General features: G+C 52.8%; 5 protein-coding genes across 5 annotated transcripts; 3 read left to right on the top strand and 2 right to left on the bottom strand.

The window, feature by feature from the left end:
- Positions 1 to 264: 264 nt before the first annotated feature.
- Positions 265 to 3,489, top strand: QC762_702470 (uncharacterized protein; the record flags this gene model as incomplete). Its single annotated transcript, XM_062893104.1, has 6 exons — positions 265 to 1,679; positions 1,743 to 1,873; positions 1,935 to 2,417; positions 2,482 to 2,592; positions 2,649 to 2,774; positions 2,833 to 3,489. 6 exons carry the CDS (start codon positions 265 to 267, stop codon positions 2,970 to 2,972), a joined length of 2,406 nt encoding a protein of 801 aa, XP_062739059.1. The 3' UTR covers positions 2,973 to 3,489.
- A 905-nt stretch (positions 3,490 to 4,394) lies between these two features.
- Positions 4,395 to 7,750, top strand: QC762_702480 (uncharacterized protein). The gene is made up of 4 exons (XM_062893105.1): positions 4,395 to 5,792; positions 5,928 to 6,636; positions 6,697 to 7,386; positions 7,445 to 7,750. The coding sequence occupies exons 1-4, from the start codon at positions 5,425 to 5,427 to the stop codon at positions 7,514 to 7,516; spliced, it is 1,839 nt and encodes a 612-aa protein (XP_062739058.1). The 5' UTR covers positions 4,395 to 5,424; the 3' UTR covers positions 7,517 to 7,750.
- A 202-nt stretch (positions 7,751 to 7,952) lies between these two features.
- PIK1 (Phosphatidylinositol 4-kinase pik1alpha (PI4-kinase)(PtdIns-4-kinase)) lies at positions 7,953 to 12,021 on the top strand. The gene is made up of 5 exons (XM_062893106.1): positions 7,953 to 8,362; positions 8,459 to 8,645; positions 8,707 to 11,212; positions 11,269 to 11,473; positions 11,535 to 12,021. Exons 1-5 carry the CDS (start codon positions 8,283 to 8,285, stop codon positions 11,572 to 11,574), a joined length of 3,018 nt encoding a protein of 1,005 aa, XP_062739057.1. The 5' UTR covers positions 7,953 to 8,282; the 3' UTR covers positions 11,575 to 12,021.
- Positions 12,022 to 14,904: 2,883 nt separating this feature from the next.
- QC762_702500 (uncharacterized protein) lies at positions 14,905 to 16,746 on the bottom strand (the record flags this gene model as incomplete). The annotated part of the gene is made up of 2 exons (XM_062893107.1): positions 14,905 to 16,532; positions 16,626 to 16,746. 2 exons carry the CDS (start codon positions 16,744 to 16,746, stop codon positions 15,073 to 15,075), a joined length of 1,581 nt encoding a protein of 526 aa, XP_062739056.1. The 3' UTR covers positions 14,905 to 15,072.
- Positions 16,747 to 18,156: 1,410 nt separating this feature from the next.
- Positions 18,157 to 21,174, bottom strand: NUP82 (Nucleoporin nup82; the record flags this gene model as incomplete). The annotated part of the gene is made up of 2 exons (XM_062893108.1): positions 20,552 to 21,174; positions 18,157 to 20,487 (listed from the first exon to the last, which is right to left on the bottom strand). The coding sequence occupies exons 1-2, from the start codon at positions 20,885 to 20,887 to the stop codon at positions 18,157 to 18,159; spliced, it is 2,667 nt and encodes an 888-aa protein (XP_062739055.1). The 5' UTR covers positions 20,888 to 21,174.
- Between the last annotated feature and the right edge of the window lie 70 nt (positions 21,175 to 21,244).

Below are 21,244 nucleotides of genomic sequence, written 5' to 3'. Positions count from 1 at the left end.
CCCGTCACTGCCCCTGTCTTTCCCAAAGCTGCTTCGCTTGTCCCTGTCTCTTCTTATCTTAGTGCGCTTTTGACCGTTGCCGGCTAGCAGTGCCTATGCCCGCTACCGCTGCCGTGTTGGCTGAGCAGAAACCGACACCTGAAGAGGCACAACACATATGCGACGTGTCGATCACCGCCGTCTTACAACAGTCCTAGCGACACGGCCATGGCAGGTTGAAGGGCAGGTAGAACGAATGGGGCTTGCGCGGCGTCATCCACGTCCATGATGCCAGCCCAGGGCCGTAACACAGCGGCCCCCAGCCTTCTTCCCCCCGTGGACAACGAGGCTACAACGCCTTTCTCGGACCTCTTCAACAGCGGTTTTGATCGCGCGACCATCGACGCAACCCTACAGTTTGTTGATCGCAACATCATCATCGCACCAAACGGCCGCCGCTACCGGTTAGAAGAGCTTCCCGATCCCGCACCAGGACAACTCCCCAGCCCAGCGTCTGCTTCCGCTTCGGCCCCTTTTACACCACCTCCGTCTGCCAGTCCCCCAAGTTATCAAGCCGCTCCAACTGCGAGGACGCCGCCGATAGCAAGCCGCGCGCCGCCGGTTGCCAGTTCTCTTTCGAGCTCACTCTCCTTTAAGACATTTGCGACATGGGGGAGGTCGCCGTCGAATGCCAACTCGCATTCGCACTCCTCCCCTCGAAGGCATAACCCACCACCACCACCACAACCACAACCACCACCGCCCCAGAGCCCGATTCATGAAGCCAGCACGATGATGGCCCAGCTCAGCGTCGGCACCAACCATTTTGGGGTCAACCCTTTGTACGGACAGTCAGATGGCGGGGTGCAAGCGGCCGAAGCCTTGACGGATCCCTACATGGGCGTCCCCGGAGTGGCGCCGGCAACCCCGCGAAGTACAACGGCTTCACCCAGGGGTTCCATATCGCAAACACAACAGCACCCGCCGTCGTCACCACAGCAGTACTTGGAGCCTTCAAGCCAACATGCCCACCATGCTCGCACGTCATCCGTGTCGTCTGGGAGTGGGAACCCACATCAGACACGCTGGACCAGCCCCGATTACGTCGGCTATACGCAACAAGCAGTCAACGCCTCCCGCCAACTGCCGCCGACGACGACTGGCCTACCATCACTCCTAGGGGAGTCAATACCAATAGTATCGAGCAGCCCATCAGCGTCATCACTCTCACCAACTCTGGCAACACTGCCTACGTCATCTTCGTACTCGTCCTCCAACTCGAACTATCTCCACCAATATTACAACCAGTCTCACCCGCATCCACGAAGGATATCAGACCCTCTATCACCCCCGACGCCATCGCCTTCAGAAGTAGAGAAGGAGTTTTACAACGGACCAGGGATTCGAGGACACCATCACTACCCGCCGCTGTATCACCATGTGCCTACATCGGATTACGTAGCATCACCGTCTGTTGTGGCAAGACAGCCGAGTTACGCTAGCTTTGGGGCAACACCAACGCAGGAATATGGCGGGGGAGGGGAATATGACACTTTGACGCCGGTGGTGGTGATGCACCCGATGCAGAGCACTACCGATGTAGCGGGAACCCCTGGAATGGCCCCGTCGATGATGTCGAGCGATGGGGGGAGCACGGGGAGGGACAATGTGTTGCCAGGGGAGGACCTGGTGTTTGATGGGTATGCTTCTCCAACCGCCAAACGAAACATGAGGTGTCCAGTAAGCTAATAAAGTGGAAACAGCCCGGTCAGATCCGCCCATTCTCTCACCAACCCAATATGGCAGGAGGGCGTCTTAAAGGTCTTTAGAAATAACTTGACCAACGACCTTCGGTTCCACTGTAAAGCGCCAAAAGAGTCAGAAACATATTGGAGTTTGTGCCCCCCCTCTTCCGGCAGTAGTTCAGACGGAAGATACTGATTAAGAACCAACAGTGAAATCCATCAATGCCCAACTCGTCCCAGCATATGCCTATGATCAACGACTCCCAAACGTGGTCTACATCCGCGATAGGGAATCAGAACAGGGCCCGGGAAGCGGGTATATGTCATCTTTTTCGCAGGCAGGAACAGGAAGACCAAGCGGGATATATCAGTTTGACAAACCGGCGGCATTATTCGACTTTCAGGCTCGCCTGACAAGTCAGAAGGTGGTGCTTGATATCCAAAGTGTTAAGTTGGTCACGTTAAACAAAAGCGGGTCGAGGGAGATAGAGAAGTACTCTGGGGTTAGGCTGCAGATCTGGCACGAGAGTAACGAAGGTGGAAGGAGAAGTGGCGGGGGGCCATCAGCAGAAGTGGCTAGTTTTGTAACAGCTGGGACGGCGTTAAGTGGACCGTTGAGGGAGAGATTAGTAGCCAGCAGTTCAAGGCTGATGGTTTATTTGGGACGTTCGGGGGAGTACATCACTTTGTTTAGTAAGTTTGCTGTTTGTGCTCGGACGAAATTTGGGGGGGTTGTGCTGACTGATTGGGGAATTAGTCACCGATGATTTGGATATTAAGCTGGAAGGACAGACGATTGTGAAGTTGAAACCAAGAAAGGGGCCGGGGCCGTTTACAAGGAGGGTGTCACGGTGGCCGGGGGTGAAAGGTATGCCTATCCTCTTTCGTCTGGAAATGCAAGGCAATGAAGTTGACAATAAACAGCACATATGGAAAAAGGCATAGGTTCCGAGCCTGCTGGATTAGACATCAATGGTCAACAAGGGGAGGAAGACGTGGAAAAGTACGATTTGTACAAGACTTTTGAGATTGAGTTTGAGAACTCGCCAAGTACGTCTCTTGTCCCTTCTCACTTTCTGGTGACGAATACTAACAAGAGAGCACGCAGGTCAAGACAACTTTGTCCAAAAATGGAAAGAAGTCCTTCACCAACGGCGACGAGAACGCCAGCGATTAGAACAAATACAAGAAGAGATGACGAGCACGGGTGGTTTACACGGGCGACAAGCCAGGGAGTTGTTTTGGTGATGTGATTAGGGGCAACAAATCGTCCGAGCGTGGGGGGGGTATATGAACACGGTGAGGTACAAAGCAGCAGAGAGACGGAAGGAACATACATCATGTGAAACGTCATATATTATGAACAGAGTCGGCCTATCCAAGGGGATGGTATATATACATCGGACGAGAGATAGCGATGGATTTTTTCTTATCTTGTATAGGCACAGATGGGACGGGGGTTCATAAGGTCAGGTTGGGGTACGATACCATAACATACTATACCATTTTTTGCAATTTACTTATGAGATCTAAGATTCAGGTATGTAACTACAGGCAGGAGCAATGTCTGTGTGAACGATCGGGTACAAGCCGAAGCAAGTCGAAAGATGGGAGCAGCTTACCGGAGCAATGACAATAGCGATCCTGCTAATATCTTTGCACATGGGACGAAAACTCCTACCCATCAACAACCCCCCCGACGAAAATCACCGTCAAAGGCAAAAGCGGCACAGCCTTTTCCGTCCCAGCACTCCAGGAAATATCCAAACCTGAGTCAAGAAATCCTACACAAAACCTGAATGATAGATCAAAGCTTTACCAAACTCAGTTACCGACTTCCACAAGATGAGGCGGTGTTCTGCAGTATTTCAAACTCCTCGGTCAACAAAACCAACACCAGCCGAAAAGCCTGTGAGAGGAGAAAAGCGGGGCAAGGGTTCTTCCCCAGATTTTGAACTGGCTGATTACGGGCGAGTGTCCCGCCCGGGAGCGCCCCGCCTGCCGCCCGACGGTAGCAAGTGTTTCTTTCCTCTTCGATAACCAGACGTTCCACAGCCTGGAACTTCTTTGACCAGCAGTTCTGGTTGATCATGATCCTGGCCAAAATCCAGAAGTTCATGAATTTCGTCTACGTGCTTGTGCTTGATGATATGAGTTTCGTCTCAGGCCACCAGCATTGTTGGGTTCCTGGTTACTGGTCCTTTCCTGCGGCCCCACTATGGGCGAGGAGCACCACCGCGAGGAGGCGCGCGCCGATCAATCTGAACAGCTGGGGAGGAGGGGACGAACAATAAGAAAATGTTAAGCGAGCCATGTGGTGGCCCTGTCGAGGTGAGGTGAGTTTTGAGATGGCATGGTGGCGTGGAGGGCCACAAATAATGGTACTGATTTTCCGGGATGGAAGAATGGATTGTTTCATGAGACATGGGATTTTTATATGTACACTGAAGATAATATATTCTGAAAAAAGGAGCAAGTTGAAGATAAGGCTGGAGCTGAGATGAGAGGCGGGGAGAGATTACCCGAGCGTGCTTGGACGCCGTTGGGATGTTTCAGTAGGGGTCTAGCAGCGGCCCGTAATTACACTTGGGAGTTTTGAATGAAATCCATTCACACTCACTCATTGACCAAACATCAAATTCCAAAACTCACCTTATCACCGCAATCAAGGTCAAATTCCACACTCCTGTCAGATCACAAGCACGGCACGGCCCAAACCTCTGGGTTCCATTTCCACAAAGTCCCAAAAAGTCATGCATCTCGTGGGAAGGCCAGCGTCGCATCAAGCACCCAAGAGGTAAGAATCCAAAAATTGTCGACAAGGGTCCATCATTGGCTGCGTCTCGCTGGCGGTCCCCTCTGCTGCAACCAACCCAACCCAAAAGCATGATAATAGTGATAAAAAACCGACAAGAGGAGCGCAGCCAGGCGGGAAGGCTTGGCTTGGCTGGATTTCGAGCATGACCGGGGAGCTGGGTTTAGTCTAGCTGAACCTCTCATCAATCAATTCGCCTTCTCTCTCTCTCTCCCCTATATTTTCATTTTCACTTTCAACGATCTGTCTTTCTTTTCAATGTACAAATCTGCCTTGTCACCGACTTTTGACAAGATAATTTCCATTTTGAATACCGCCATATGAAGAACCGAAGACTTATCACATCTTGTACTTTTGTTGCTGCAGGACGGGGCAAGAAGGACGCGCCACTGAATGCGGGTACGGATACCCGGCACGCACACCACAGCACAGCCAGAGGATGTTGAAAGTGAGGCTCGTTGCTTGACCGAGGACTCGATTGAGAAGAGACGGATCGAACTACACCAGCAACTTGACGTCAGTTTTGTTAGCGATCTAGGCAGAAAGAAACAAGCGCCGATAGACACAACCTGTCTCAGCCCACTTGTCTCACGGTGTACTTGACCCAGATCCCAGCTCATATCTACACAGCACCACCACACAGGCAGATTCACCCAACCCACATTTCCAACCACTAAACCACCCAGCCTCATCACCACTCACCCTACGTGGGAGTGAGTGAGAGGCCAGGCAGGCTACCGAAAATATCAACTCGTTCACCGAGCACTACTCGCACCCCAATCTTATCACCAATCTTAATCCCCCAGCAGCTCGGCTCAGCTCAGCCCCTTTCCCTTCCACATCACCACTCGGTGTGTGGTGAGGAATTCAGCCAGTCCAACCACAATGCAAGAACCAGAGATCTTCACCCAGCCCATCACCTCCAAAGACCGAATCGACGGCTCCCAATCCCCCAACGGTCTCGAATTAGACACCTACCGCGGCACAATTTACAGCAACGGCCTCTCCTCCCCCGGTGGAAACGGCCACGGCGGCAGCCGCGGTGGTCCCAACGACGACAATTCCTCCGATGATTACCACGACTTCGTTTACCCAGAAGAACGCAAGCTAGGGACATGGTCGACCGCTTTCCTAATCATCAACCGGGTGGTGGGAGCCGGCATCTTCAGCACGCCAAGTAGTATCATTCTCAGTATCAACAGCGTGGGGATGACGTTGCTGTTTTGGGTGCTGGGGGGTATTATGACTTTTTGGTGTGTACTGCCTGCCCTCTTATAGATCCCCTTTTTGTGACGATGACTGACATGTTTTATAGCGGGTATGATCAAACACCACTAAAGCTCACTTACCTCTCCTCTCAGCAGTCAAATACTAACCCCTCTCTAACCCAGCCTCTTCGTCTACCTAGAATACGGCACCGCCCTCCCCCGCTCCGGCGGCGAAAAAGTCTACCTCGAGCGCGTCTACCAACGGCCAAGATACTTGGCAACCTGCATCTTCGCCGTGCAGTTCGTCTTCTTCGCCATCTCCACCGCCAACTCGATTTCCTTCAGCTCCTACCTTCTCCGCGCCGCCAAAGGTAGCAGCGGCAATGAGGAATACCTCCGAAGCCAGCAGCTCCAGCCCAACATCAACGACCCCGAAGACGAGCGCCAATGGCTCACCCGAGGCATCGCCGTTGCAGCCATCACGGTCGTCTGTCTCATCCACGCTTTTGCCCCAAGATGGGGTATCTGGCTCAGCAACGGGTTGGGGGCCTTCAAGTTGGTGTTGCTGAGTCTGTTAGTCTGCACTGGTTTTGCGGCATTGGCGGGAAAGACGGCCAGTCCGAGGCCGGAGCCGAGTAACTTTTCGAGTTTCAATGGCCCGGAAATGGAGACTGCGAATGCGAGGACGCTAGATACTGGTCCGCCAATGGCGCAGACAGCGGCGGGGTATGCGTTGGGGCTGTTGCAGGTGCTATACTCGTATGGAGGGTGGGAGAATGCAAACTATGTGTTGACCGAGGTGAGGAATGCGCCGACCACGTTGAGGAGAGCGGCGCCCATTGCGATTAGTATCGTTACGGTGTTGTATGTGTTGGCGAATATTGCTTATGTGAGTATTTCCCTGTTGGTTTGTTTTGTATCAAAAGGGGGACTAACACGGTTGAATCAGTTTTCTGCCATGACGAAAGATCAGATGGCCAATTCGAGAGTGGTAGTCGCTGCTCAGTTTTTCGAGAACGTCTGGGGGAAGAGCGTCTTCGTTCAGAGGGTTTTGCCGTTGTTTATCGGGTTTTCCTCGCTGGGCAACGTGTTTGCCCAGTCGTTCGCCATGCCTCGTGTGAAGCAGGAGTTGGCCAAGGAGGGTGTCTTGCCATGGTCACGGTTCTGGGCGAGTGACTGGCCGTTCAATGCTCCATCCGGTGCCATCTTTCTCCACTGGATTGTGACAACAGTCTTCATCCTTGCCTCGCAGACGTCAGACGTGTACACCTTTGTCACCAACGTCTTCGTGTACAGCTCGAACTGGATCAAGATCCTTCTTGCTGTTGGGCTGGTGTACCTGAACTTTACGCCCTCGGAGCGTTGGGCGGAGCAGAGGACTACCTTCCGGAGCTCGCCCTTGTTGACGATTTTCTGGACGGTGTCGTTGCTGTTTGTGCAGGCGGCGACGTTCATTCCGAACCAGGTGTTCACGACGGAGAGATTGCCGTACTACGTCGTACCCACGTTGGGTACGAGTCTGTTGGCGATCGGGACGGCATACTGGCTGATTTGGGCAAAGGTGCTGCCCGCGTTTGGATACCATATCCAGCATGAGATTGTCCAGATGCCTGATGGTAGCGAGAGAGTGAAGTACAAGGTGAGTTGCTTGAGGCTGGACTGCTTGAGAAGTGAACATGAGCTAACAGTTATTACAGAGAGTCAGACCAAAAAAGAAGAGAAAAAGACAAGGCCAATGGCAACGTCCGAGGAGGCAGTCGGTTTGGTGATACATTGACGTATTTGTTGTATATAAGGATGATTGTAAATAAGTCTTAGTGTTGAATACGGCAGAGGCCGAGCCATGGATCCCATCCCTTGAGAAGCAGTGACGTAGACGTAGATAGATTGTTGTAAGAGACAGAGTATTGAAAGTTAGGGTTGGGGTTGTCGATAGTGGATGTGTTCAGGGAGGCAGTAACCAGACTAAATGAGAAGAAAATTTCATAGAAACCATGCTCCCGGTTTATAGTTTTAGAACGGCCGGGAAAGCCTTTATATGTTTTCGACTCCCGTCCTCATCGGGAAGGTTGAGCCTCCGTATAAAGAAGGTGCAGGGAAAATGCCGAGCCGGAGCGTCGGCAGGTGGGGCAGCTCCCTGGAGCCCCTGGAATTGGCCAAATGGAGCTTTTGGATCGGTTGTCCTCAGCGTCGTGTCGGAAAGCTTCGACATCACCGACATCTCCATCTTTTGCCAAGTTAGCTACCTATTCTTTTGTGTGGCAGCCATGCTACAACTGATACCTCTATCCCAACGTGACGTCAAACCCCGACTCTAACTGAGCGAGAGCAGAGCATGCTGTCTCCGCGCCGTCTGATCTCGTCTCGTCCTCTGCCACCGAACCGAGTGCCCGCCGCCGCCCCGTTTCCCCGTGTTGCCCGAGTGCCAGGCCCGCTGCCCGCTGCCCGCTGCCCGCTGTTCGTCCCCCGCGCCGTAAACGCGTGAACCGGTCCTTCGCAAACATCCTTACCTACCACACGCACACCACCCAACCAATGTCTTGGGACTTGCTTCAGCGGTTCCTCGAGAGCGATGTCTTTAACCAGAATCCTTTCCTCTCGGTGTCGTACCTCTCGTATGTTACTCCTAGCGTCCAGCGCATAGGACAGGACAGTTGTTACAAATACAAAAAAGTCACGGACCGCTGACCGCTTGCCTCCCACCTCTGCAGACGATATGCCGACCACATAGGCATTCACTATGTGCTGTGCAACAAGCTTCGCCAATTTCCCTACGAGGACATCGAGTTCTTCCTGCCGCAACTGTGCCATCTTATTATAAGCGTCGACAATGAGTCCATGGCTCTGGAGGAATTCCTCCTGGACCTATGCGAGGAGTCGGTGACAGCAGCGCTCCTGGTTCGTTTCTTTGGTTCAGCATATGCACCGCAAACCTCAGTATACTGACCATTGTGGCTAGACCTTTTGGTTGTTTCAAACTTACCTCCATGACCTCTCGTCGAATCCGCAAACCGAGGCTTTCAGCACTTGCCGCCGAGTCTATAACAAGGTGCAACACATAGTGTTTGGGGTATCAGACGTTAGGAGACAGGAAAAGATTGTGGAAAATGCACTGCCGGTGACTGTCTTGGGGAGCTTCGTGTTGGCGAGCATTGCTTTGCCCATGTTGCCTGGCTGGGCGGGGCCCCTTGCTGTTGCGCAAGCGAGAAGACCACGCCCTGTTATCGAAAGCATCGCCGAGCCAGTCGCCGCTGCTCCTCAGACTCAGAATAAGAATGTGCCTGCTAGAGCGCATACTGTGACGGCCGGGAGTAGCAGGTCCAAACGCGCAAAGGAGAGTCGCATAGCAAGCGCCCCAGACGTCAAGGTTCAGCCCACTTCCCAGAACAACTCGCCCAAAAAACACAGGACCAAACCGTCAAGACCCGGTACGTCTGGGAGCGTAGCAGAGGCACCATTGCCAGAATCAAGCCGGCCTACTCCAGTCGAAAGTTTGGAAAATCTCAGCCTTGAAGCACGCATCAGCTCGGCATCCTTACCGCTGCCTGATTCTCGACCTCGTATCGTTACCAGACCCACCACGCCCCTGACAGCTGGCCTACGACCGCACGACATGTCTAGGAAACATTCGCACAGCGTCAAGACCATGCTGAACCAAGCTGAGATGACCAATGAGCAAAAAATACGGCTCTTGAGACAAAACTACTTTCGCTGTCAGACAGCTTTCTTGACAGCATTGGAGGATATCTCGAACCGCTTGGTGATTGTGCCTAAGCCGGCTCGTCTGAGTGCTCTGCGCGCCGAGCTTGCCTTGATCGCCAGGGACTTGCCTGCCGAGGTTGATATCCCAGTGTTGTGCCCGCCTACTCTAGTAGACGGCTCACCATCGAAAAGCCGCCACCACAGAATAGTCCGGTTGAACCCGGCCGAGGCAACAGTTCTTAACAGTGCTGAAAAAGTGCCGTATCTACTCATGGTGGAAATTCTGAGGGACGATTTTACCTTTGATCCTGACACCCAGGATAACCAGAGGCTGCTTACGACTCTACTGGTCGAGCAGGGGACGAGGAAAAGAATATTCGATTTATCTGATGCCCCTAGCATACCTGCCGTTTCCCGGACACCACCGGCCGAGCCAGTGGTGGATAGCGTTTTCGAGCCAGCTTCTGGAGATCTGGGGGCTTCGCCTATGCTCAAGCCCTCAGATGACGATCTATTTGGCCCTGTACCGCCATTGCCAAGAACTCAATCGCTCCGGGTTGGCAACCCAAATATCGCTGTTTCTGGGGCTGTAGACAACAAGACAACGCCTCGACACTCTATACACACTAGTATCTCTGGGTCACCTAGTCCTCCGGCTAGAAGCCGTACTTTGACTATCAGCAACCCGCGAAATAACTCTGTCGATCAGCCTGACTTTTCGGCACTGGCTATTCATATGCGAACGGCATCTCAGATGCTGGCCCAGCTGGACGCAACCAGCGGGAAGCGTCCAAAACAAGAAGTAGCGGCCATCCGCGCCAAGATCATTGCAAGCATGCAGAGTCTGGAGGAGCAGAGCTTTGATCTGGATGACGGCCATGGACCAACGTTTGACACCATCATAGCCAAGAGCGAGGTGGGCTCCGCTGCTGCGGCCAGCAATAATAACGCCAATGGAACAACAGACATGGAAAACGAAGGCAGTGCCGGCCCTGAACCAGCAAATATCAACGCCAATGCCGGTATTGACAGGATGGAAAATGACATCAAGACGGGTGGTCTTCAGCGCAAGGGTGACCGTGACGATCCCAGCGCGGCGGTCTTTGGAGAGGCGTGGGAGGTGAAGAAGGAGCGGATCCGCAAGTCTTCGCCGTACGGATGGATGAAGAACTGGGACCTTATGAGCGTCATTATCAAGACAGGCTCTGACTTGAGGCAGGAGGCGTTTGCATGCCAGTTGATTCGAGTCTGCCACAAGATCTGGGTGGATGCTGGGGTGCCGGTGTGGGTGAAGCTCATGCGGATCCTGGTGACGGGAGAATCATCTGGCTTGATCGAGACGATTGCCAACGGCGTATCCCTTCACTCCATCAAGCGCAGCCTGACGATGGCGTCGATCGAGTCGGGGCAGAACCCAAGGAGGAGGATCGCCACGCTCAAGGACCATTTCGTGAAAGTGTTTGGCAAGCCTGACAGCGAGGGGCACAAGGCTGGCGTGGACGCTTTCAAGAGATCGCTGGCGGCGTACAGCGTTATTTCTTATGTGCTCCAGCTCAAGGACAGGCACAACGGGAACGTGCTGATTGACAACGAGGGGCACATTATTCACATTGACTTTGGGTTCATGCTGTCGAACTCGCCGGGGTCGGTTGGGTTTGAGGCGGCGCCGTTCAAGTTTACGTATGAGTATGTGGATGTGCTGGGGGGTGTTGGGTCGCCTGATTATGAGGATTTTAAGAAGCTTTGCAAGCAGGCTTTTCAGGGTGAGTTTTCTATTGGGATATCGTGACGATAGGTGATGTTAACAAGTGGACAATAGCTCTTCGACGATCAGCGGATAATATCATCGACCTGGTCAGCATGATGGGGCGGGAGAGCAAGATGCCTTGTTATGGAGCGGGCGTCACGCAGGTCACGGCGGCATTGAGGCAGAGGTTTCAGCTGCAGCTGAGCGCGGATGAGGCGGAGCAGTTTGTTGAGACGGATTTGATTGGGAAGTCGTTGGGGAGTTATTACACAAGGCTGTGAGTTTTGCTGCCACCCTTACATCGTCTATAGTATACTGACACGAAAGGTGCAAAATAGTTATGATACCTTTCAATATAGAACACAGGGAATCTACTGAGCGGGCGAGGTAGAGTAAGGACAAGGACAAGACAGGTTGGTGGGGGAGTGCAGGGGGGGGGAGGTTGGTTAATAGGAGCGTGGTTTTTTTTTCTCTTTTTTACAAGATGGTTTCTGGTGTTGGGTGGGGGGAGGCGGTCATACAAAGACACACATATTTTTACAAACAAAAAGCGACGAAGCAGCACAGCCAGCATATCTTGGACGGCGTTTTTTATTTTCATATAAAAGGGATGATGACTGTTTGATTGTAGAGATGGGGAAAGGGGGGCGTGATGTATTTGAAGAGTTGGAAAGTTTGGCGGTTATCCAAGGCAAGATTCCCATGGTTTTTTCGGTGTTGGGAGATGGGGGTTAAAGGTTGTTAAAGGGGATGGGGGCTGTGGATATAGATAGGTGTGATGGGTAGTTGGTGTTAATGAATGAGAAGAAGGGATGTTGACGCCGACTGTGTAAAAATATGCTGGTTATACTGAAGATTTTGTTCCCTTGTTCAAATGTAGGAAGGATGTTTTCTTATCAAGGTGAGAGAAACGCCGAAGAGGGAACTCAGTTTCATAGAGTTGCCGTATGACATTGGTGGCCATGGTCAGCCATTTTCGAACGCTTACTGACTAGGTAAGGCACTTTTGAAGAATACTCTTCACTGTTTTTTTCAGGCCCCATATTCCCAGTAGTTTACAGTCTCCATGCTTTTTTCTTTCTTTTTTTACTACGACGTGCTCAGACGATAGTCGTTGGTTTAGAGTGTGATGATCATCCCGCGAGGCTGCCGTCAGCCTTGAAATGTTGCAGATTCTTGCCGGTTTTGGGGAGGCTGCTATGTGGGAGAATCCGGAAATGGGGTTACAATCATGGGCGTGATGGAAGGGGAAGATTTTTACGTAGATCGGATAACGGCTATTGAGCACATTGGTTTTGTGCTGTGTTAGATTTGTGGTGATGTGGTGGTGGGAAGTACTTTTGTTGGTGGTGCGGGTAAAGGTGGAAGAATGGTGTGAGTGAGTGGTGTGAGTGAAAGGTCTAAGTGGTGTGAAGTGCCCGATGTATGGTGTAAGTGATGAATGATGCACCTAATTGGTGTAAGTGGTTGGTGGTGCCAAACATGGAAACTATTGGACGACCTGGGGACGCAGGGGCAATTATGGTTTCTTTCTTTTTTTGGATGACTTTAACGTCTAGAAACTGGGAAGAAGAGATAAAAGGGGCGTGGTGTAAGGGAAAGATACCGTGCAGAAACAGGGTCAGATCATCGGGTAACGCTGTCTCCCAAAAAGGGATTGTTCGTATGGGCGCCTGGAACCTCTGATGAGTATGGGTTCGGGAAGTGTGGGTGCAGTCGGGAATGGGCGCCCCTAAACATGCATATTGGCTGCCCGAGTTTTATCGGCTGGGTTGTTGAAGAAAGCAGGTGATAGATCTACAGACGGGACATGTAGTTGTAGTAGTAGCAGGGCGAGGAGTGTCTCACTTGGTTGGCGGCAGTATATTCTCGGGGGACGGTAAACAAGTTAGGTCATGTTATTAGGACGGGAAGAAATGTGGGTGGGTACCTTGGTGTTGGTTTTCTTGGTAGGGAGAAAGTTGAGGCCATCACGACGTCTTGGCGTTTTGGTGTCCTCGTGACAAAGGGCGGCTTAGGGGCGGTGTGTTGATGCCGCTCTGCTTCGTCTTGATAGGATTCGATAGAGGGAGTGATGAACTCGAAGCATGATAGGTCTAATACACCCAGACCGCCAGTTCTGTGAATCACCTCACTTCGTCGACGTGATCCGCAGCTGGGTTAAAGCCTTTGGCCAAGACACCGTTTCTGTGCGCCCTGAATGTGCACTTTTGCAAAGTCCTCAATCACAGGACTTGATTGAGGACCATGTTTAAGAGATAGTACTGTGCCATATGCGTCTTTTTCTGCGAGGTCACGACGGAAGGGTATCACAGTGGTGGCAAAATCAAGCCTGATCGGCGGAAGGGCGGGCTAGCTTGCACTAGCTACGCCCAAAGGTGAACAGATTGAGGCTTTGCTGGCAGGCAATTATTTTGGGAAGATATCGTGACTTTTGTCGTAGGTGGAGGTGGAAGCTTGAGGTTACCTCGAGTCTCGCCCTGTATACCTTTGATCTGCGCGATATATGGATGGGACGGGTTGGGTGTTTCCACGGAGAAACAAACCCGGAATAACTTCTCCGTGGAAGAGATGGGAGGAAGGTACCATCTCCTTTGACTCCTTAAAACTCCTAGTTCTTCCGACAAAGACGAACCACCAGGACAGGTCTCATCATTTTGTTGGTAGTGTTGTCATGTAACCCCAAACTAAAACACCAAACCGGATTTCAACCTCACTTTTTTCACTCCCGCAAATCTACCAAATAGATTAAATCTACACTACTGACCGGTACTCGCACGGCATCCTGCCCGTCACCGTGACTATCAACATACCATCTGCAAGTAAGGTAAGCACAACACATTAGCCGTATGCGACTAAGTAGGTGTGTTTTCTCTCAAAAAGCACCTGCAGTACAACAATTACAAATCATGCCACTTCACATTTTTATTCTAGAAGCGCTTTATATCTCATGTTGCCACGCCTGAATATGCTGTAAACTGATCATGTAGTACTACCCCCGCAGAGAGAGACGAACTTGTTCTTCTGCAGTAGAGACCCCGTTTTTGTGTCACTTTGACACAGCATCCAAGATCGAAACATTGGCTGGGATGTAGGAGGTAGGGCGGAGTGAGTACCCGGCCGAGAGGCGGATATGGGCATGAATGTGGTGATGATTTGCCTTGCATTGGTGTGTGTAGATCATCTCGAGATGACGGGACCGGAAGAGCTAATGATATCCAACACATGGAGATAGGGCGGGAAGCAGATAGTCTGGTTACTGAAGGTTTGTTCCATCAGTGTGATAACATTAGGTACCTACAGCTGCGTTTCGTTGTGGTTGCGTTTCGTAACAATTCCAGTCATGACCACCAGACAGACAGTAATGAAAATTAAACGTGGTAACAAACATCTCGGAGTGCTTCCTTTTCCTTTCCTTATCCTAGTCCTTTTAACCTGCCCCCCCAAACGTACCGTACCCTATACCGTACCGTAACCCCATGCCCCAAAAAGAAACACAGACCAAGAAAGAAAACGTGTTGTTGATAAGCCAGAAAACCCCACAGAAACTAAGTAAGACGCTCACTTAAACCAAGGAGAGATACATTTTTTTTCCCAGTGTGTTTTTGTTTAGTGTCATGCGCCGATGACACGGTCATCATATGACCATGACACGAGAACCAAACCATCATAGGAAAAACCCCAAGAGAGAAAACAACAGTAGAAACGCCCCATTCCTTACCTGCATATCATGACATTTGTCCTCCCGTCCTGCAGCAGCCCACATCTCGGCCGTAGCCTTACCGTCCTGCTGTGCCATGTCCGCCCTAGACAACCACTCCCCAATCCGCCCACCCCTCCCCCCAAGTATCACATCCTATGATTCCCAGCCCTACTCTACTCCTCCCTCTGCCCAGTCCCCGCACTCGGCGGCGGCGGCGGAGGGGGAGGAGGGGGAGGAGGCGGCTGAGCAGCAGCACCCATATGCATCACCGGCATCCCTCCCGGCATCGGCATCGGCATCCCCATCCCCATCGGCATAGGCCAAGAACACATATTCATCCCCCCGTTCCCATTCCCATTCTTACCACCCCCCATCACAGCCCTAATCCCGGGCAAATTGCCCCCCTGCCCCTGCCCCTGCTGTTGTCCCTGGTTACCCTCACCCCCCATCGACACAACCTCAACCTCGAACCTCACCACCCCCTTCGGCCCCAACGCAGAGATAAACCGTGTCAGGTCATCCCCGGGGTAGTTGCTCAAATCGTAGTTCTCCCCATCAACCTGGACGCTGACAACCGTTGCCCGTAAATGCCAGAGGCGAGCAGGGGATTTATCCGCCGTTGTCACGTTGGAGAACGACGCCGGAGAGCGTCTGACGTAGGCGATGGCTGTGTCCTGGAGCGAACGAACGGAGAGGGGGGCTTGCTCGAGGGTGCGTTGCTCGCCGTGGTGGCGCCAGTGGATGTGCAGGAGGATGTCGTGCTGGGGCGGACCGCTAGGTCGATGAGGTGTGGAATTGGTACCATTGGGGCGGGGAGGGGCGTTAAGTTTGGTGGTAGGGACCGCAGGGGGGGGTGGTGTGATGTAAGAATGGGGGTGTCCCATCACCCAGCCCAACGGCGGCCCTGCTTGGGGGTTGGGTGGTCCTGGGGGGGGAGGGGGAGGGGGAGGAGCCATCATGGGTTGGAACCCGCGCGGCGGGACGCAGCGCACACGTTGGGAGAACCCATTGCCGTTAAAGAAAGGGGGGCGGCGGTTGACGAGGGGGACAACCGTTGGCACGTCCGAGTCGAGCTCGTTTTCGGAGGATTCATCAGATGACCTTGAGCGGGAGCGAGATCGGGCGGGGGACCGGGAACGGGAGCGAGAGCGGCGGGCGGGTTGGGATTTGGGGGGTGCTTGGGTGTATGGGTTGGGAATCCTGGCTGGTTTACCCCTGGCGCGCTTCTTGAGCAGACCAGTCGAGGTGACGGAGACGGTCTCGTTGTCTGAGAAGGACTCCTCCTCGTAGGTGGTGGAAGGGGACTGGTCAACCGTCACAGTCGAAGAAACAGAGGCAGTGTCGCTGTCGCTTCCGTCCTCGCTGTCGTCACTCGAGGGCTTGAGGCTCCGCTTCTTCTTGAGGCTGGCGGCAAAGACGTATCCATTGGTAGATATGTAGTTCTGCACAGCCGTGGCAGACTTGACGTGAAGGCCGTGGATAGCCTCTTGGAGAGAAGGTGCGAGTTCGGACATGAGGACCTCCCGCTCGCCCTGCTCGGCTCTCAGAACCAGGGCCTTGAACTTGCCCAGAGGTTCCAGTGCCGTGACCAACGAGATGTCCGCATCCTGACGACTGAAGAACTTGCAGTTTTCTGGGGAGGAGACCATATTAGTGGCTGAGACTGACAAACCTGCAGGGAACAGCTTGGCTTCGATGTAGGACATATAGCGGTGAGTAAACGTACCAATAACCTGAGAACGCAAGTCAATTGCTGGCGGAGGAGCCATGGGAGCCATGCTCGAGCTGAGATGGTGCCGGGTAGGTGTTTTCTGGGCAGAGTCAAAGTAATAAGAGGGTACTAGCATTGGGTAATCCAACCCCGGGTAGACGAGCTGGCGATGATATGACTGAAGTCTCAAAGTCCAGAAAGAAAGACTGGACGAAGGTAGGGATGAGCTACATACTTATACCTGTTTGTAGAAAGCTCAACGTCTCACACCGGCAACGTTTGTGCTTCCTCAAGAGGGGCCACCCGTGACAAGGCATGAGGCCCTTCGGGAAATGGAGAGGGGGGGTGACAGAAACAGAGCCGTGTTTCTGGACTCTCGAGGACGAGTGGAAAACGAGGCGGACTTTGCATGCCCGGGTGATGCATATGTAGGTGACAGGACAGAAAACTGGGGGTTTCCGAAGCGTACCAAACTATACGGATGCCCCGGGATAAGAACATAACAGCCACGCGGTGAGCAGATACACTGCATGCCAATGCCGTCAATATAGAAGTCGTTGAGCGGCTCAGTCACCCGGCAAAAGAGTGGATGAGGGAAAGAGGAGAAATACCAAGATGAGCAGCCGGCATACCTTAGGTACTACGAGCGTACCCATCGGCTAGACACCGTTCTTGTCTCGCACGAAGCCGGAATGGGTGGTCACTTGACGTTGTGTGTCCGGCTGGGTACCATTGCTTTGTTGTATTTCAACCATCCATCCAAGGCCACGGACGCAGACATTGTTATTGTGTTGCCATGTCGATGGCAAAGATGAAGCCGTTTTATGCTCTGTGTGTGTGACACAAACCACGGTCCGCACCTTTTGGCGATCGGCTTGATCATATCACATCTGACTGAGATGCTGTGTACCTTGGTGGACCCGGACTGCGAAGACAATGTGAAATTTGTGTGCCATTGAGAAATTCGTTCGAGGCGTTCCATCACATCGATATCTGCTCTGTGATTTACAGCCCTAACCGCTGTGGCAGATGCAGGCGTTGACCGGCGGTGAAGAGACCGATAAGATGCCGAAGAGCGGTGTCCGAGCTCGCCGGAGAGTGAGTGATATCGATCTGCCCCCCAAGCCTCATTCTGACCATCCAAGCCAAGAGTCAACACAGTCTGTATAATTCCAAATTCTTGGAATTGACTTACAGTATGATACAATTGGACATAATTATCCATGCCCCAAGTCCAATTGGCAAGCAAGCCACCAACCAGGAACACCCGCATCAGCCTCCACATCATAACAATTCCCGTCCAATCGTCGCACCTCAGCTTCAGTTTTGATGTCGAGCAAAATGTCAAGATCCGTCCTTCCCGGCATTGTAGGGCTGCTTGAGCATATACGTGACCTTTTATGCTTGTACCGAAGGATTCGAAGCCACTTGCTCTTCACGATGCCGGGGATGGTGCCCTGTCACCCCTTGGCGTAACAATTGATTGTTGTATTAGGCTACCTAGTATCATCTAACAGCACGTTTTTTTTTTGCCTGCATAAGCCCTTCACCCAACCGTCAATCTCTCAAGCCGATCCTTCACGGCATCTACCATCATCGACTCCCTATCCAATAAGCTCATGACTTGTGCCATCTTCGCCTTGCGGATATCCGCCGGGATCCTCACGCTAGGCGCCGGCGAGGCGGGCCCGTCTTCAGACGCCTCTCCCTGTTTCCGTTGCAGCCGCTCGGCCTGCGCCAGAAGCGAGTCGCTGAGCTCCTTAATCTCTTCGAACCGCTTCCAGGGCTGTCTGGTCTTGGAGTCAATGGGCGAGGTATCGACTTCGGATCCAAAGATGCTATTCTCAAAGCCCTTCACCTCCTCCACCCAAGCCTTCTCCTTGTCGCTCAGGTCGCGAGTCGCGGCGCGGCCGAGCTTCTTCTTGATCCTTTCCATCCTGCTGGCCAATTCCTCCTGGCGTCTCTGCGCTTGATCAATGCGTGACCTGGTGAGCTCGTTGATCGAAATAGGATCGTCGTCTTCCTCTCCTAGGTCATCGCCCGTGATCGTATCAATTCTCTTCTTGACCTCCCCTGCCTTGATCAGCTGGTCTCTGAGTTCAAACTGAAGCGCTTCGCACTTCCTGAACAGTTCCGCTACCGCGTTCTGGATCTCAAATACCTCGTTGCTAGCTACCTTGTGACCCTCCGTGAACACTTCAAGCGTCGCCATGGACAACCTGATCTCCTGCTGAAGCAACGGTCTTCTCCGACCCGTCTTGAGAAGATCAACCCACGCCGACACGGCGTTTTTGTTGCTAACCAGCACATCCGAGGGATGGAAAACAGGCCGGGGGTGCCACACCACTTCTGGCTCAGGAATTTCCAATTGCTCATGGACAATCGGCGAGTCTCTTGCAACATGCACGAGCTCAAGCTCTGGCGTGTCGAAAAAGATGGCGATGGGCTGATTATGAGTGGATGAGAGCAGAAGGTGACCAATGTCTTGGTCGCGAATAACAACGGGCGCTGAAAGCACATTAAGCCCTCGAGGCTGAGTAAACACTCGCTCCCGCTCTGAGCTATGACTCTGAACCAACACATCAATGCGAAAATCTGCGCCAGCTTCCGACTCGCCCGAGAGCTCACTTTCGAGGCGTGAAACCCAAGGTTCCAGGTTGACAAGAGTGATGCCGGCAGGGTTGGTCACGTAAAAGGAATACTTGGAAGTGGCATCCTCGCTAAACATGGGCCAACTGTCGGGCGTAAGTTCTGCGGGCTTGACAGTGTCGAATGTCTGAAAAGTGAGCAGGCTTTGTGTTCTGGGGGTCGCAGAAGATGGCCTCAGCTTGCTCTTAACTTTTGAGGGCAACCACTCAGCTTCCACCCCTTCGGCTGCCAGGCAGATTTTGACCTGGCCACTGGTAGACAGCAGACAAACGACGGAGAGGGACAGCCCATTCTCCCCCTCTTCATCCATGAGCAGCTCCTCATCTTCTCCCATCATCAGATCCGACATATTTGGCTTCTCTCCAACGACGTAGATGTCTTTTAGTTCAACCTCATCGTCCTGCTCGTCCTCGGGGTTTAGGTCAAAGTCGAAAGGTCCCTGTAATTTTGGAACAATTCCCGGACGAGCTGGCCGGCTGTAAACTTCCACCTCGCCATTTCCACCGGGAGCTTCCACAACCTTTGGCTCTTGATTGTCCAGATCAGACATCCACTGCAGCTGCTGCTGGGCCAAAAGACGATCCTCATATGTGGCATCTGGGCTATCCTCCGTAGTCGCGACTCTGGAGACAATCGATACTGACAGGGAAGGAATAAGTGTTGGAGGCGGAGCCCAACGCTTGGGAAGAAGAGGGCACAGGGCGTACACGTCGCCTCCCGTCATAGCAATCCACAGAGTCATTGGCGACCAGCCACCGGAGTTTCTAGCTGGGAAGCATGCTGCCGCGACTTCCATGTCAAAAGAATCAGGCGAGAACGCCTTGTTCGTCGCTGATACAGAGGCACTAAAGTCCTGATCCACACAGGTTCCATCTGCCAGCCTTTTGAGGTCGACAGCCAAGGTGGCGGCGTCAAAGCTCCAGCGGTCAGTGGCTGACAACTCCCAGATCCGCACGACAGCATCCTCGGTAACAGTGACCAGCGCTGTGCCATTAACACCCAACGGATGCCAGATTGCCGAGACGACGGCCGATCGAGAAGTGACGTGAGTAGTAGGCCCGAGCGTATAAAACTTGGGCTTGAAAGGAGTCGAATCGCGGGCATTGAGGTGGGTCGAGTCGGGAAGAATGCAAATGTGAACAGTGTGAGACGTCAAGACGGCGAGAAAGTCGTTGTTTGGGGACATGACCAGCTGGCGAATGTCTTCGGCAACGGGTGTTTTGATGATCTATGCGACAGCTGATTAGCAACAGAGCAACACCGACGACGCAAGGACCGGCACGACTGCTTACCCTGTACCCCTCTGGACCAGAATTTCCGTTGGCAGCCTCCTCATCGTAGACCTCAAAGTCGTTTGGTTCCTTCTTGAAGCGAACACCACCCGTACGCGCCTGCTTGGTCTCCCAAGATTCCTTCAGGTCGACCAAATCTCCCCATCTTATCTGCTTCCCCACAGCCACAAAAACTTCAGTTCCTCGATGCGCAATAGCTCTCCGGGGGCCTGGCTTCGGTTTCTTGTTATATGCCAAAGAAGAGGTTTTCGTTTCGTCGCTGGAGGGCTCAAAGAGCTTATGGCCTGGGCTGGGCTCATTCAGCCAACTGGGCGCGAAGCTTTTGACTCTGGGCATGTTCGCTGCCAGCGCAGGGCGTGGTAGTGTTGCGATTGCAAGGTTTTGCTTTGTCCAAACTGTCGTCAAATCGAAATCGATATCGCGGAAAGAGTGAGGACTGGCAAGATGCGTCAGGGTGTGATGTGATCAAACAGTTGACAGTGCCCAAAGTATACAGCAAAAAAAAGAAGCAGGGCTGATTTGTTCGAGATGGCTGGAAATGGAAGCTCTTCAAAGGAGCTGCTGGTTCTCTTAGCGCGTTCCTCTGGCGTCGCCCGGCCAGCTCGCTAGCTTTTGATTTTGTGGCAGGCGCAGGTGTCTTGGCAATGCTATCACTGGACCCACCCCTGTCCGGTGCGCTGCCGCAGGGGCCCA

The sequence above is a fragment of the Podospora pseudocomata genome, chromosome 7 (genome assembly GCF_035222375.1).
Source record: "Podospora pseudocomata strain CBS 415.72m chromosome 7, whole genome shotgun sequence".
Lineage (NCBI taxonomy): Eukaryota > Fungi > Ascomycota > Sordariomycetes > Sordariales > Podosporaceae > Podospora > Podospora pseudocomata.
The sequence above is the reverse complement of the archived record's forward strand: the minus strand, read 5'-3'. Positions and strand labels throughout refer to the sequence as shown.